The sequence below is a fragment of the Dendrobium catenatum genome, unplaced genomic scaffold, assembly GCF_001605985.2.
Source record: "Dendrobium catenatum unplaced genomic scaffold, ASM160598v2 fragScaff_scaffold_1125, whole genome shotgun sequence".
Classification (NCBI taxonomy): domain Eukaryota; kingdom Viridiplantae; phylum Streptophyta; class Magnoliopsida; order Asparagales; family Orchidaceae; genus Dendrobium; species Dendrobium catenatum.
This window is the reverse complement of record NW_021319587.1, coordinates 2,175,007-2,190,341: the sequence shown is the minus strand read 5'-3', so window position 1 is coordinate 2,190,341 and position 15,335 is coordinate 2,175,007. Positions and strand designations below refer to the sequence as shown.

The following is a 15,335-nucleotide window of genomic DNA, read 5'->3' as shown; positions in this document are numbered from 1 at the left end:
AAGGTTGGAGTAGTTCCAGTGGAAGATAAGATTAGAGAGAGTCGCCTTAGGTGGTTTGGTCATATAAAATGGCGGCCTTTCGATCACTGGGTTAGAAAAGTAGAGGTATTAGATTTGTCTTATGTTAAGAAAGATAGATATAGACATAAAAAGACTTAGAAAATATTAGAAATTATATTTCTTTATTAGATTTAAACGAGATTTTGGCTTTTAACAGAACACAATGGAGAAAAAATATTCATGTTGCCGACCCCACGTAGTGGGATGAAGGCTTGATGTTGTTGTTATTATTGTGATTGAATATGACATAGAAAATAATTTATTTTTTTAAAGGACAAAATTGGATTTCATTTTTATATGTTCAAAGAGTTTTTTATTTACAGAATATATTTGATTGAATATGATTTTTTTTATTATACAGTGCAGCTATATGGGTAAACTTCTATGATTAATTATATTCTAAGGGTATTTGACTCTTGAGAAAAGTTTTGATTAGAAAAATAATTTACATTTTATTATTAATATATTGACTAATATTTTATATGATTTTAAGAAATTCATTTCAAAGATTTTGTTTGCTGAAGTTCAAGAATGATTAGATCAACTTATTATTAATTTTGAATGAAAGTCAAATGAAGAGTTTATAATTTATAATTAAAATATTGACTAATATTTTATATGATTTTTAAAAAATTTATTTCAAAGATTTTGTTTGCGGAACTTCAAGAATGGTTAAATCATCTTATTATTAATTTTGAATGAAAGTCAAATAAACAAAAATATGAGTACTTGATTCTTAGAAACTCAGAGGTACTCAGTACAATCCTCTATTGAATTTTACATTTTGAGATTAAATTTATATTAAAGTTGATTATTTTATTTAAAATGTTAAGACATATTTCAAAAACACAAAATTGAAATAATACTCATGAAGGTGTGGGATTTTAATGTAATTAAAAAGAACATCAATATCAAATCATAGATCTAAGATGAAAACCACCAATATATGGTAACTCGAACATAAATCTATTAAAATGCACGGGATTTATGAACTTGAAACCTTATTTAAGATTAAGTTAGCCTGACATTTTGCCTTTCAATTTTGTCTAAAAAGGATGGACTACTAAACTCTTCTAATCGTTTTTAGAATTATGAAATTTTTGTCTCAATGTATATGCAAAATAGGTTAGGTTGTTTTGATTTTTTTTTTTAAAGAGGACATACAATTTAGCCACTTAAGTTTGGTCATGAGGGTATGTATATGTTGAATCATTATACAAATTTTTGTTATTTATTCTCTTATGTAAGGATTTTTATTTTTATATATGACTCATAAGGCTATGAAAATAATACTCATAAGTTAAGTACATGGGTTTGATGTTGGTTTTAAAAACACACTTTTATTGATAAACAACCAGTTAAATATTAAATTACATACTAAGATCTATAATGAGGTTTTGCATTTCATTTTAGTTTTGAGAAGTTAGCTTATTTTTTTTATAAGTTATATACGTTGATTTGAAAAATATTGTACTATGATTGATTTTAAGATTATTTATATTTTTAATAAATAGAAAAAGGTTAACTTCATAAGAGCCTATCACCTAATGTTTAGGCCTCCCCAAAGCAAAGCAAAGCAATTGATAAAGATTTATGAAATAATGTGTACTCAAAATAAACAAGCAATCAATCATAATAACTAACCATAAAATAATATAGAGGTCCCTTTTACAACTAGGAAAATAAAAAGAGTTGCTGAGTTGCCTACTTTATACAATTCAATTAAATTTATAGATTGTTTATGAGTTTCGAGCTTTGGCTTTTGTTGTGTCCAGAACTTTACTTTGGTGTTCATGCTTAAGATTTATTATTCATTTTGCCATATCCCATAGGACTACATAGCTTTCTAAAAATATACATGAATTTCATTTATAAAAAGAAAAAGAAAAGATTATTTTCTACAAAATTAAGAGTTAGAAATCATATAATATACAATCAAACATCGCACAACAAATTGCTTGATACTTATAGTGCTAGGCCAAATTTTCAACCTGTTGCCATGCTGTTAGACCGGTCCAGCCGATCCACACGGGACCGGCCTAGGCGCAAACGAGGCAGAATGTTTTCGCCTCCCGTTCTAGCCGCACGAACCGCAGGAGCTAATACAACATCTTTGGAAGGTTTTTTTGAGGAAGTTTAGGAAGGAAATTGAATGTAGGGACTGTTTAGAGATTTTCTTTTGAATTGTATGCATTAAATATTTTGTTTTCCTAGGGTTAGGGCATCTTGAATTTGGCTGAAATTTGAAATCTCTTAGATTGAGGTTTTCTTTGAGCTCTAGCGACGTCTAGAGATTTGGGAGACCGATCCTCCCCTCGAATAGATGATCAATTGTATCTTGCTATTTTCTGTTTCCCTTTCATAAAAAATACAAATTATCTACCGTTTTTTGTAATTTTGTGTGGATTTTTGTGGAAAATTCTCTCTGTTTTCTGAAGATTGATAGGAAATACTTGAGATTTACAAGTGTTTCTTATCAAATTGGTATCAGAGCAAGTCTTGGGACTGTTGGGGGGCTAATTTTGACAAATTTCAGTGGCTGATTTTTGGCCGGGGTAGGAGAAATTTGCTGTTTTTGTGATCAAAATCTAGATTTTTTTAATCTACAAAGACACGGATAGAGATGACGGCCAAGAAAGTGGATGTGCTAGAAGAAAAACTTGAATGAGAGATAAACCAAATCAAGAAAACGGTGGAGGACAAGATTTTCTCCATGGAAGGACAAGTAGCCGATCTCCTGTACATGATGAAGAAAATGTTATTAATCCACAACCAAATGGCGGCTTCAGTGGCAAAAGGGTTGGAAGGGAAGAACACAAATTCTGAAATTTGTAGGGAGGAAGATGTGGTGGAGATCGTGGAGGGAAAAGAAGAAAACCCTATTTGGAGCCTTTCCAGAGGGAGGATAGAGGATGTAGGTATGGGGAAAGGCATGGATATGGAGGAGCAGAGCAAATGGGTGCTGATCGGGAACGTCAGGAGGGACATTATGGCCGCCAAGGTGCTAAATTTGAAGGAAGGAGAGGGGAATTCGAAGGTGGTTTGGGTTATGACAGGGCAAGGGAAGACTGAGAAGCACGGGGAGGGCCAAACACCTAGGAGAGGGGAAGCTATGGTGGAATAAGGGGAAACGGGGGAGATCATAAGGTGAGGAAGCTGAAGATGCCCATATTTGAAGGGGAGGATGTGGATGGGTGAATTTATAAAGTGGAGAGGTACTTCGCCGTTAATGGGTTAGCAGAGGAGGAGAAGCTGACAGCAGGCTTATGTTTGGAGGGGAAGGCGCTGTCATGGTACTAGTGGAGAGACCAGAGGAGACCCATCAGGAGTTGGGGAGAATTCAAGGACTGCATAATAAAACATTTTCAAACCAACCAGAGAGAAGATTTATATGAGCAGTTTTTTGATTTGTTGCAGGAGGGATCAGTAGCAGACTATTGTGAACAGTTTGAGCACCTGGCCTGTAGGGTGGAGCGATTATCAGATACGGTATTGGAGGAGAACTTCGTAAATGGGCTAAAGGTAGAGATCAGAGCGACAGTAAAAGTTCTGAACTTCGTGACGTGGGGGAGGCCATAAAGTTGGCACAGCTGGTGGAAAATCAGAAGAATCTAGAGAAGTGAGCCAGGAGTAGCAACTCAGGAGGCTCTTACAAGATGACAACCACTCTTTTAGCACCCAAGAGGTCTGTATCATGCAACATTAATGAGACCACCAGGGAGAAGCTAGGAGGAGGGAGTGAGAAAAATTTCAAGAGGCTGACAGAGAAGGAGATGCAGGAGAAGAGGGAAAAAGGGTTATGTTTCCAATGTGATGAGAAGTATACTCTAGGGCACATGTGTAGGGATTGAACTCTTTAGGTTCTCATCTTCTGTGATGATGAGGAAACTAAGGAGGGAGGTGAGAGAGAGATGGATGACAAGTTGCATCTGGATGTGGCGGAGGTCTCCCTAAATTCAGTTGTATGATTCACTTCGAATCATACGATGAAGGTGAAGGGGGAAATAGCAGGCATGAAGGTGGTTGTATTGATTGACAGTTGGGTTACCCATAATTTCATTTCCACTCAGGTCGTCAATCAACTGGGAGTGAAATTGGTGGACATTGGTTATTATAGGTTGATGATGGGTACAAGGAAGGTGGAGAAAAGCTAGGGGATCTGTAGAGGAGTGGTGTTGACCATCCAAGGGATTCAGGTAAAGGAGGATTTTCTCCCACTAGAGTTAGGAAGTACTGATGTCATCCTGGGGTTGAAGTTGTTGCAAACCTTGGCGGAAACCAAGGACAATTGGGGAACACTTATTATGGAATTAATGGTGGATGGGAGAAGGGTGATTATAAGGGGAGATGCAGGGCTATCTAAAGTCATGATATCACTTAAGACTATGATTAGGAGCCTGTAAGAGGTGGGGGAAGATTATCTGGTGGGACTACACAAGGTGGATGTGATCAGGATGGAGGAGGGAGGGGATGTTTCTCTTTCAGTGCAGCCCTTGATTCATCAAATTGGTAAGGTTTTTTAGCCACCTCAAGGATGGCCACCTCCACGGGAACACGAGCATATCTCCACCTTGAGGACAAGGTGAATCGTTGGGAGGGGAGTATTGTTGGACCGGTCCAGCTGTCCACGCAGGACTGGCTCAGGCGCAAACAGGAGGCGGACGAGGTGGAACATCTTTGCCTCCTGTTCTAGCCGCACGAACCACAGGAGCTAACGGAGCATCTTTGGAAGGTTTTTTGAGGATGTTTAGGAGGGAAATGGAATGTAGGGATTGTTTAGAGATTTCCTTTTGAATTGTATGCATTAAATAGTTTGTTTTCCTAGGATTAGGACATCTTGAATTTGGAAGAAATTTGAGATCTGTTAGATTGAGGTTTTCTTTGGGCTATAGCGGCGTCTAGAGATTTAGGAGAGATCAACCATCCTCTCGAATAGAGTATCAATTATATCTTGCTATTTTCCTTTTCCCTTTCATAAAAAAATACAAATTATCTACTATTTTTTGTGATTTTGTGCGGATTTTTATGGAGAATTCTCGCTGTTTTCTGAAGTTTGATAGGAAATACTTGAGATCTACAAGTCTTTCCTATCACATGCCTAATCAGGAACTTAGTGTATAAGTAGCGCTTACAAGCAAATGTTATTAGATAATAATTCTTTAATATATTTATCTCTTTTGGGCGTGGCCATTTGCAAAATAAAAAAATATTTATCTATATCCCAACACTTTAGGGCAAGCCCCACAACATAAACAATCCATCAAACAACCTGTTCACACCAAATATCATGATCACATATGTGAGAGAAGAAAAAATCCTAGTTCTAGGACACCTAAAGGATTGTACTTCTAGTATGTTCTGGTTTGTATGTTTGTCATATTATTAATTGATGCACTATGAGGAGGAAAGAGATTTAATTTTAATTCAGGGATGGTTTCACATTTTGTTATTTATGACTTAAACTTTTTATTTGAATCTTAAATATATTTCATATTTTTAAAGTGTTATGAAAAACCCATAAAATGACCATATTGCTCATTTGGAGGCAAGCCTGTCATTCATGTTGTTCTAATATTCGATGATATATATTTCACCTTTTAAGGTATAATAGCATATCATTGCATTGAGATGAATGTAGTTGAATTTTAATAAATTATATTAGTATTCAAATTTTGACAAGCGAAGAGAAGTTTGTTTAATTGAGTAAAGTAAACTTTCATAAGGGTTTCATTTATAACTTTGATAGATTGAGCAAATATGCTCATTTCATTCTCTTACGCCACCCATACACCGCCGTGTCGGTAGCAGCCGCATTCATTAGAGACGTGGTCTGCTTGCATGGCATACCCGAGGACATTATGTCCGAGACAAGGTCTTTTTGAGTCTCTTTTGGAAGGAGTTATTTAAGATGCCAGGGGCTATCCTGAAGCGGAGTACAACTTACCACCTCTAGACAGATGGCCAAACGAAGGTGGTGAATAGCAGTGTGGAGACTTATTTTCGTTGCTTCGTATCAGTACATCAAATATGTGGGCCAAGTGATTGGCTTGGGTGGAATATTGATATAATACTTCATATCATACAACAATCCAGACAACACCATTTAAAATCCTATATGGGAGGATCTAGCTCATCTGATACATTATGTGTATGACAACACACCAGTGTCATTAGTGGAGCAGTACTTGGGAGAAAGGGACTGAATTTTTGGTAGAATTGTAGAACATCTACAGTGAGCACAATAAATCATGAAGAAGCAGGCAGATGGACACAAGAGAAACGTACAGTTTAAGGTTGGGGATAGGATTTATCTGAAGATCCGACCTTATAGACAGAGGACTTTGACTCGATGAAGGAATGAGTTCTCCCCCCACTACTTTGGGCCCAACGAGGTAGTGGAGCGCATTGGCGCAATAGCATATCGCGTACAGTTACCACCGACCACAGTCATCCATCTCGTATTTTATGTATCACAATTGAGATGAGCCATTGGAGATCACACACCCTCGCCTGCGCAACGACCACACTGTTAGAGGATATGAATGTGATATTAAAACAATTGGAGGTGAGAGAGATGCGCTAAGGAGACAAGGGGATTAGAGAGGTGCTGATCAAGTGGAAGGATTTACCAGAGTATAAAGTGTCATGGGAGCCATATAGTATCATATAGAAATTAGGGGTGTCAATTCGGGTCAACGGGTTGGGTTCGGGTCGAACCCAAATTGACCCGGCTCTAAACGGGTCAAACCGAACCTGACTCGTTTTTGTAAACGGGTCAGCTTTTTCAACCCGGACCCGACCCGCGCGGGTTGTCTGGTTGACACGACCCAACCCGGATTTAAAAAAAAAAACCTCAAACGCCTGGGTTTTCGGTCGCTACTCCCAGCGGCGCAGCGGCAGCGACGAGGCCGGTAGGCTACAGCGACAATACGCAACGCCGGTAGCCAGCGACGCGACTCGTCGGCGTCGACGTGACGGTGCGATGCTTCGGCAGTACGCGATGGCGCAATGCTTCGGCAGCACGCCGGTTCGGGACGCACACCACGCAAGACTCGACTGTCTCGACACTTCGGGACGCGCACCACGCAGGCATCGACGCGACTAATGACTTGACAGTTGACGATTTTCTGCAACTGTTTTTTTTTTGTTGGGTGTTTGGGTTCCTAGTGGCTGCTAGGAATTGTAGGAGAGATGATTCACCTCCCGAACAGTGTGTCAACTTGTATCTTCTCTTTCTTTGCTTGGAGATTAGTATATACAACCCCCTTTGGTGTTATTTCTTAAGTTTGTTATTTTTTATATTATTGCATGTTGTTTTGATCATCAAGTCCTATCATACAACGTTATGTCCACTTCTGTCTAGATGCAACCCTTAGCTAGTTCCTTTCCTAATGACAACAAATAGTGGTCATCCATATCAAAGTTGCTTTATAGATCATAGGCATGACGACATACTCACTTGGTTACAAGAAAAAACTAGAGAATCTTATCTTTTGCCATGAATTTGGTGACTATTTGATAACTGTTGAGAATATACTTTGTAGGTGTCAACCCAAACCAAATACATCTCAGGCTACACCCAATAAGGATGATGGTAAATATCACCTTCTCAATTTGAACCCTTTGTCTTTACCTCCAAACCCTCACTAGGCCTAGGAAAATCAAATCGAAATCTTCAATAATTATTTTGATTGTCACGGTATAAATGAAGTATCATATCGATCATCTCGAAGGGCTAAATAGCCTACGAAGATCTATGGTCCAATGTTGCTATATTGTCACACGTTGAAGAAGTTTCTTATGATCTCAATCATGAATATTTACCCCTCAATATAATGAGTGAGATTTTGATGATATCACTGTAAGGTTAAGGTGGAACCCCTTGCTTTTGACAATCACCTAAATCTCAGATTATTTATGAATTGGCTTATGGATATGCATTGATTTTGATTCAATGGCCATGCTTAAAAATTGACATGTTAGGTTTGCTTGCATGAAGTAACTAGGCATGGTAAGACTTATTGGGAAGTGTCGAGTGACAAATGCATTACTTAGGTCATGCAACAATTGGATCATAAAATGAGATGAAATAAACTCTAAACAAAGTGCTTTTCACTAATATTCTACGATCAACTCCTTGTTGAGTCAAGTACTCTGTGGCAGGTTCCATGTTTGTTTTTTGTTACATAACTCGATTTGATTAACTAATGATTCGAGAATCAAAGATCTTCAAACCACCATCTTGAGGTTCTGTTTTAGATTGCATATTGACATCCGTTAGGAGTTTCTCACTTGAGAGATTTGCACTCGTGAAGATTTTTTCTATGATTTCTTATAAATAGAGCAGCACCTATGTTGCACCGATACGGATACGGCGATACGGATACGACACGATACGGATACGGGACACGCAAATTCTTAAAAATACAGGATACGGATACGGCGCGGATACGACATTATCATATATAAATAATATATAAAAATTAAGAAAGTAATCAAAGTGTAATATTTGAAATAACAAAAAAATTGAAATAAAAGTAAGCATTAAACATTTAAATGTCTAGTACATCAACAAAAACAAGAAGATAAATTATCCAGCACATGAAATTTCAACTATTCAATAGAAGGAATGATAGGATTAGCTTCTTCAGTGGTTTGTCTTTGAGTTTCTATATCATCTTCAATAAATATCATAGCTTCTAATTCAGGCTCATCAAGTGAAAAATTAGCAATTTCTAATATTCCCATATCCTCAAGAGATTCAAATCGATCTCCAGCAACATCCCACATCCTGTTGTCTCCTTCCATATAAGTTGGAGTTTTCCTTGAGAGAAGCCGAATGTTTGTATGCACATAAACTAAATCTTCAGCCCGTTGTGGAGTAATTTTATTTTTCTTCATTGATTGGATGAATGAGTATGTGCTCTTTTTTACTCCTTTGCTCAGCTTCACTGATTTTTCTTTGTAATTCAGCCATTTGTGATGAGCTTATCTTTGGGCAAACTTTAATTCCATGACCACTAATCTTCAACAAATGAGCTTTCACTCTATAATATGATCCTTTGTATGTTGCATTACAAAAATTGCATTTGAATGCAATATTGCCTTCCCCATCTGATGTTTTACCTATTTTTGTAACATAACTCCATAGAGGTTTGTTATCTTCAATATTGATTTCTGATGGACCATCATCAGAACCAATTCCTACTCCACTAGAGCTTATTATCCTACAAAGGATTTATACAAATTAAAACATATGAATGAAACATGAAAAAATTTAAGTGAAAGTGTAGATATGTTGCGACTCTGCCAGGGGTCCAAGGGGCCCCTTGGCGGGGTTCGACAAACAAATTTTAGGGGGCAGCACCCCCAAAACAAATTTTTTTGTAAGAGTAATTTTGAAGTGCTGTTTATTTTTAAAGTTGTTTTTAATGAAAAGATACCGAGCGGTACCGAGCTTCTCGGTGCCGCTTGGTACCATTCGGTACCCCTCTATACCTAGCGATACCGAGTGGTACCGAGCAATACCGAGCGGTACCGAGCAATACCGAGCGATACTGAGTTCCAATACTGAGCGGTACCGAGTTCCAATACCGAGTAGTACCGAGTTCCAATACTGACCAGTACTGAGTTCCAATACCGCTCGGTACCGAGTAGTACCGAGCAATACCGAGTTACAGTACCGAGCAGTACTGAGTTCCAATACTGAGCGGTACCAAGTTCCAGTATCGCTCGGTATCGAGCAGTACCGAGCAATACTGAGTTCCAGTACTGTTCGGTACCAAGTGATACCGAGCGGCTCGATACCGAGCCTATGATTAAGAAAACGAAGAACGACGAGGAAAACGAACCTTCACTGCTCACGTCGCCTTCACTATTCGCTTTGTCGAGCCGCTCCGTCGACGAAGGATGATCCTATCGACTTTAATGCTCGCGTCGTCAAGCCTCTTTGTCGACAAAGGATGATCCTGTTTGCTTCTATGCTCGCGTCATCGAGCCGCTCCTTCAACTATAACGAAGAAAATGAACACTTGTGTGGAAACGAAAAACCTAGCTCTTTGAAATGTTTCAGCCGCATAAATGAATATGGATATTGAGCAGAAACGGTGGAAAGCCGAAAAGAATAGGGTAAATTGCGGCTTAGTGTTTTTTTTAATAGGACACGCGTATCCGATACGCGTGTCCAGTCAAATTTAAATAGTATTTTAATTGGATACGGCAAAGCCGTATCCGACACGTATCCGTGCCGTATCGGAGGCGTATCCGTATCCGACATGTGTCTGATACAGCACGCCTCGTAAATAGGAGTATCCGTGCAACATAGAGCAGCACTATAGGGTTCTACCTCACAGGAAATCATTTACCTCCTTTAAATAGGTCGTAGTTTAAACCAACTCAACTTGTCATCTGCTATTAAGGAAAAGGGCATTGTTGAAACCTTTGATTCCAAAGAATCATTCATATATATTGCACATGTGGTAACAAAGGCTACATCAATTCTCCAAACCGTGATTAGCTCAATGATCAAGGGGAGGACATGTGGATTTTGACCCTTGTGGTATTGGTAACACTCATGGAGCAAAGGATAGGTCTTGTTTAACTATCTTGTGTTGTGTATTGGCAAAAGGAGTTCTCCACACATTAAATTTGGGAGTTGCTAGTCCCTTAAAATAAAAAAGCCCACTTATATTACTAGCCATTGAAAATTAGAATATAGTACCGAACATAGCTCCATGCATTTGTTGTTTTAAGCATGATGGATTATTAGCCCATTGTCGAGTGAACTCCCCAGCCCAGGTGAATGATATTTTTTTTTTTAATTTCACGAGATTTGTCTTAATGAGATCCCTAATGAGGAGCTTTGAATATGTTATAAACCTTATTTCTAGATCTACTCTTCCACTTTTCCTCGCTATTGGGTGAATCATGATGAAAATGCCAAGCTCAAGCAATAGGTTGTTTAGCTATTCCAAAAGAGTTTCATTTGGACGTATGTTGTGTTATTCAAGCCGTTCTCACCCCAAAGAAGGATGATTCATGGCTTACTTGTATTGATAGTCATACCAATAATAAAGTCCTTGTCAAGTATATGATTCTTATACATAATTTAAAGACATGTTGGGGCTAAGTTTTTTTAATGATCGATCTTATGTGCGAATATCACCAAATTTTGATACATGAAGGTGATGAATGAAAGACTCCTTCTAAAATGAAGTTTGATTTTTACAAAAATGTTTGTCATGCCCTTTGGTTTACCAACACCCCATGTATTTTATGTGTCACGACGCACATATTTTGATCTTATATCATTCATTTCCTCATCATTTATTTTGATAATATTCTCTTCTGTCAAACTCGCCCTGATCATGTCATACATGTTTGTCTAGTTTTTTAGAATCTTCATTGCAAAAAACTCTATACACGAATGAAATAATGCTCATTCATTATGATTTTCATTGTTTTCCTTGGCTTTGTTGTTTCGACTGAAGGCATCTCCTTTGATCTCAAGAAGATTAAAGCTATTAGTAAATAGCTAGTCCCAATCTATGTCCACGACTTTCGTAACTTTCACAGAATTGACACCGTTCACCAAAGGTTTATCCAGGTCTTTAGCACTATAATTGCTCCTATAAGCCAATGCCTAAAAAGGGCTAAATATAGGTCAACTCCAATTGTAGTGGGAGCCTACGCCAAAATGAAGGGGCTTTTGACTAGCTTGTAGGTGTTTAAATTGTTCAAATTCAATAGGAGAGACATCTAGTTGCTTAATTAAATAAGAAGTTGAATGAGACGAATCAATATTACTTTACATATGACCTGTTTATGCTGTGGTGCAACACTTCAATATTGATATCATTATCATTTATTCAGGGAGTTTGTGCTTTCTAATTTTAGATCACAAGGCCTTAAATATTTGAATGTTAAAGAATAAATTGAGTTTCTGCATGCTAGGTATGTACAACTTTAAGAGTGTACCTTGCTCCTCAGGCATAAGGTTGGTGTTGAGAGCAAAGTGGCCAATTTTCTTAATATGTACTCCCTTTTATCATCTATATTTAGATTTGACAAGGTAGTATCGTCAAGACTTTGGCTAGATCTATTTTAGAAACTTAGCAGCAACTACTTGGTGCAAGATCTTATCATGAGGTACTTGCTTTTAGCATCCTTGATTCTTCACTTCTAGATTTTCTTATTAAAGAATTGCATGCCGAAGGAGAGGCTGGACTCTTTGGATATGATATGACTATAGTCTTGCCGGAAGATTGATTTTATTAGCCTAGTTCTAAGAAATATGTTATTGTATTATTTTGTACATGTCAACTAAAAAAGGGCATGAAACAAAACACTAAAAATTATCCCATATAATCCACGGAAGGATTTGATTATGAATTCTGTTTTATGCTTGCTTTTTTTGGTGCATAGGTATAACTCCATTATTGTAGTGTAAACCATTTCTATAGGATTAGTCACCTTATTTCATCTTACTAGAGACTTCTGATGTGGTTGCATGGATTATCTAAAACAATCATCTCAAATTGTGACGTGTTCTATGAGTTGCTTTTGTAAGAATTTTTTGAACTAGGCATCACAGTCCCGCTTGCTTATGATACCCATATGTTGGCTTATGTAATAATGATTTGGTATGAATGAAACTTGGCTAAGTTCTGAAAAATTTTTAATGACTTTCAAGAAAGAGAACTTTAATGGCAGAGGATTGTTTGTGGAGGTTATCTTCAATATCATTGTTATAAATTCCGATTTGATTAAGTCTATGTAATATCTTATTGCGGTGTTATCATACATTTTTTATTTACTTTATGCATTTTTGTCTTTTTTTTTTTTAATTCGTCCTTCTCCATGTTCCAAAATATATAAAAATCTATGTTTGATAAGTTTTCACCTCTGGAAATCTTCAATTAATGGCCAGTCAGGTTGGATTTTAACTGAAAAAGAAATTGTGAAGATTTTGTTTTTAATTTAAATCATGATATTCTTTTTTTCCCAAATGAAGATGAGCGCAATTTTAGTAGTAATAGATCTAGTGGTGAAATTATGATACTGGTGATCAAGTTATTAAAAAGAGTGCATGTCTTAGATATCTTGTGTATATTGTTCAAAACGATGGTGAAATAGATGAGATATTACTAGTAGAATTTAAATTGGATGGTTGAAGTGGAGGAATGAGTCGGGTTTGTTGTATGATTGGAAAGTACCCTTCAAACTTTAAAAGAAATTTTACAAGATGGTGGTGAGACCTACAATACTTTATAGCGCAAAATGTTGGCCGTTAAAAGAGAAGCATAAAATTAAGTGTTTCAGAGATGAGAATGCTTGAGTGGATGAGTAGTTTTATGCTTAGAGGCAGAATGCATGACGAGTATACACGTGAAAAGGTTGGAGTAGTTTAAGTGACAGATAAGTTAAGAAGAAAGAGTTGCCTTAGATGGTTTCGTTACTTAAAACGTCGGCCTTCTGATGATCCTGTTAGGAGAGTAGATGTAGTAGATTCAACCTTTGTTAAGAAAGGTGGAGGTAGACTTACAAAGTCTTGGTTAGTAAGTATTAAAAATGACCTTTTTTATGTGGTTTAAATGAAAATTCGACTCTAAATAGGACACAATGGAGAAAAAAGATTCATATAGCCGACCCCACATGGGGCATGGGCCCAAATACAACTCAAAAGATTTGAAGTGTAATGAAGGAGCTGTAACAAAACAACTGGAGCACTGTAAGTTGATGCGTATCTTGCATTGATTGTCATGCAACGAATTTCAAGTAGCATTAACATATTTTTCCTTCCATCAAAATAATAGAAGCATCATTCAAAAATCAAATGAGTACTTAATTTTGAAGATTTCTTCATATATGACTTTTGTGTTTTGTTATGATTTGTTTCCAGGATGGGTTGGATTCATATGGGTTGCTTGGATTGCTGCGAAGAAGAGCTTGGATGTAACAAAGCATTCAATTAGATACACTGGATCGGCAATTTCAAACTATTCTGCTTCTCGATTTCCCACTCATAAAGCCTCCTTTAAATCTGATAATGACAAGTATGATTAGCCTAATTTCATTAGTCTAATAAATAAAAATGTTTTCTATCCGACAATCTATTTCTCCTTAGTCAGCTTTTGTATTCTGAACCATATGAAATACCCAGTTTGATAATATTGTGCTCTGTGAATGTTCTGTGCTTGAGAACCCAAACGATGCTTTTTTAATAGTTATGTGTTTCTTGTATAATTCACTTCTGGGCATATATGATCAGCTTGGAGCTTCTTAATCTGTTTTTTCGTTCATTAAATTTATACTTACTATGTTTCATAACATAACTTCTACAGAAAACTGGTGCAATGCAAAAGTTTCAGACTGGTTGGTTCCAACTTTATACGAAAGATATTCTTTTTTGCCCATATATATCAACTTTATGCCTATATATATATTTTTTTACTTTAATTAGTCATGGATGTTCTTACAAAACATTTGTAAGAGGATGTACTTTGGTGCATGCTTTTTGCTTATGATATTCTTTTTGTTGATAAGGCTAGAGGGGGACTTGATGAAAATCTCAAATTATACATGTCAACCTTAAGTCTAAAGGTTTTCATTTGAGTAGTTCTAAAATCAAATACATGGACTGCAATTTTAATATTAATAGATCTAGTGGTGGGATTGTTATAATAACCTCGAATTGACTTCCCCTAAATTCTTGAATTTGGTTAGCCAATCACCACAACGCTGGGTGGACAACGCTATGGTATTGAGCTTTCCAACAAATTGTGAAAAATTAACTATCATCGTGGCACTGGAGTTGGGCACTATGGCGTAGTGCTCTCTAACAGGAAGCACTGTGGTGCTAAGTCTAGACCACTGTGATGCCAGGTCTAATTTTTTTTTTTTAAATGAAAATATCTAAAATCATTATTAATAAAACCTCACCTCACTCCCATCCCCCTTTTATTTATTTTTTCCTCGTGAAGGAAGAGAGAGAAATGTAGTGAAAAGAAGAAAGGAGGAGGAGAGAGAAGCGAGGTTCAAGCCTTTATTTTTTATCACTCGAGTTGGGAATAGTGTTTCAATCTTGATAGGTAACCTTAACTCTACCTTTGTTTTCAATAATGTTCTGTTTTACCTATTTTCCTCCCTCATAAAATTGATAAAAATGTAATATATCTAACTTTAATGATTTTTTTTTTACATAAATTTTGATATGTAATATATATCGTTATTCTGAGCATTTTGACTTGTTAATATTAAAATTTTATCGGGTTGTT

The 15,335-nt window shown here is 36.8% G+C and overlaps 1 protein-coding gene across 1 annotated transcript in view; it reads left to right on the top strand.

Annotated features, from left to right (window-relative positions):
- Positions 1-14,346, top strand: part of LOC110095567 — a 48,951-nt gene extending 34,605 nt beyond the window's left edge. The window contains exon 3 of the mRNA XM_020821164.2: positions 13,961-14,346. Coding sequence (XP_020676823.1) covers positions 13,961-14,124 — 164 coding nt within the window. The 3' untranslated portion in view covers positions 14,125-14,346. The remainder of the gene's footprint in view (positions 1-13,960) is intronic.
- Positions 14,347-15,335: the final 989 nt, after the last annotated feature.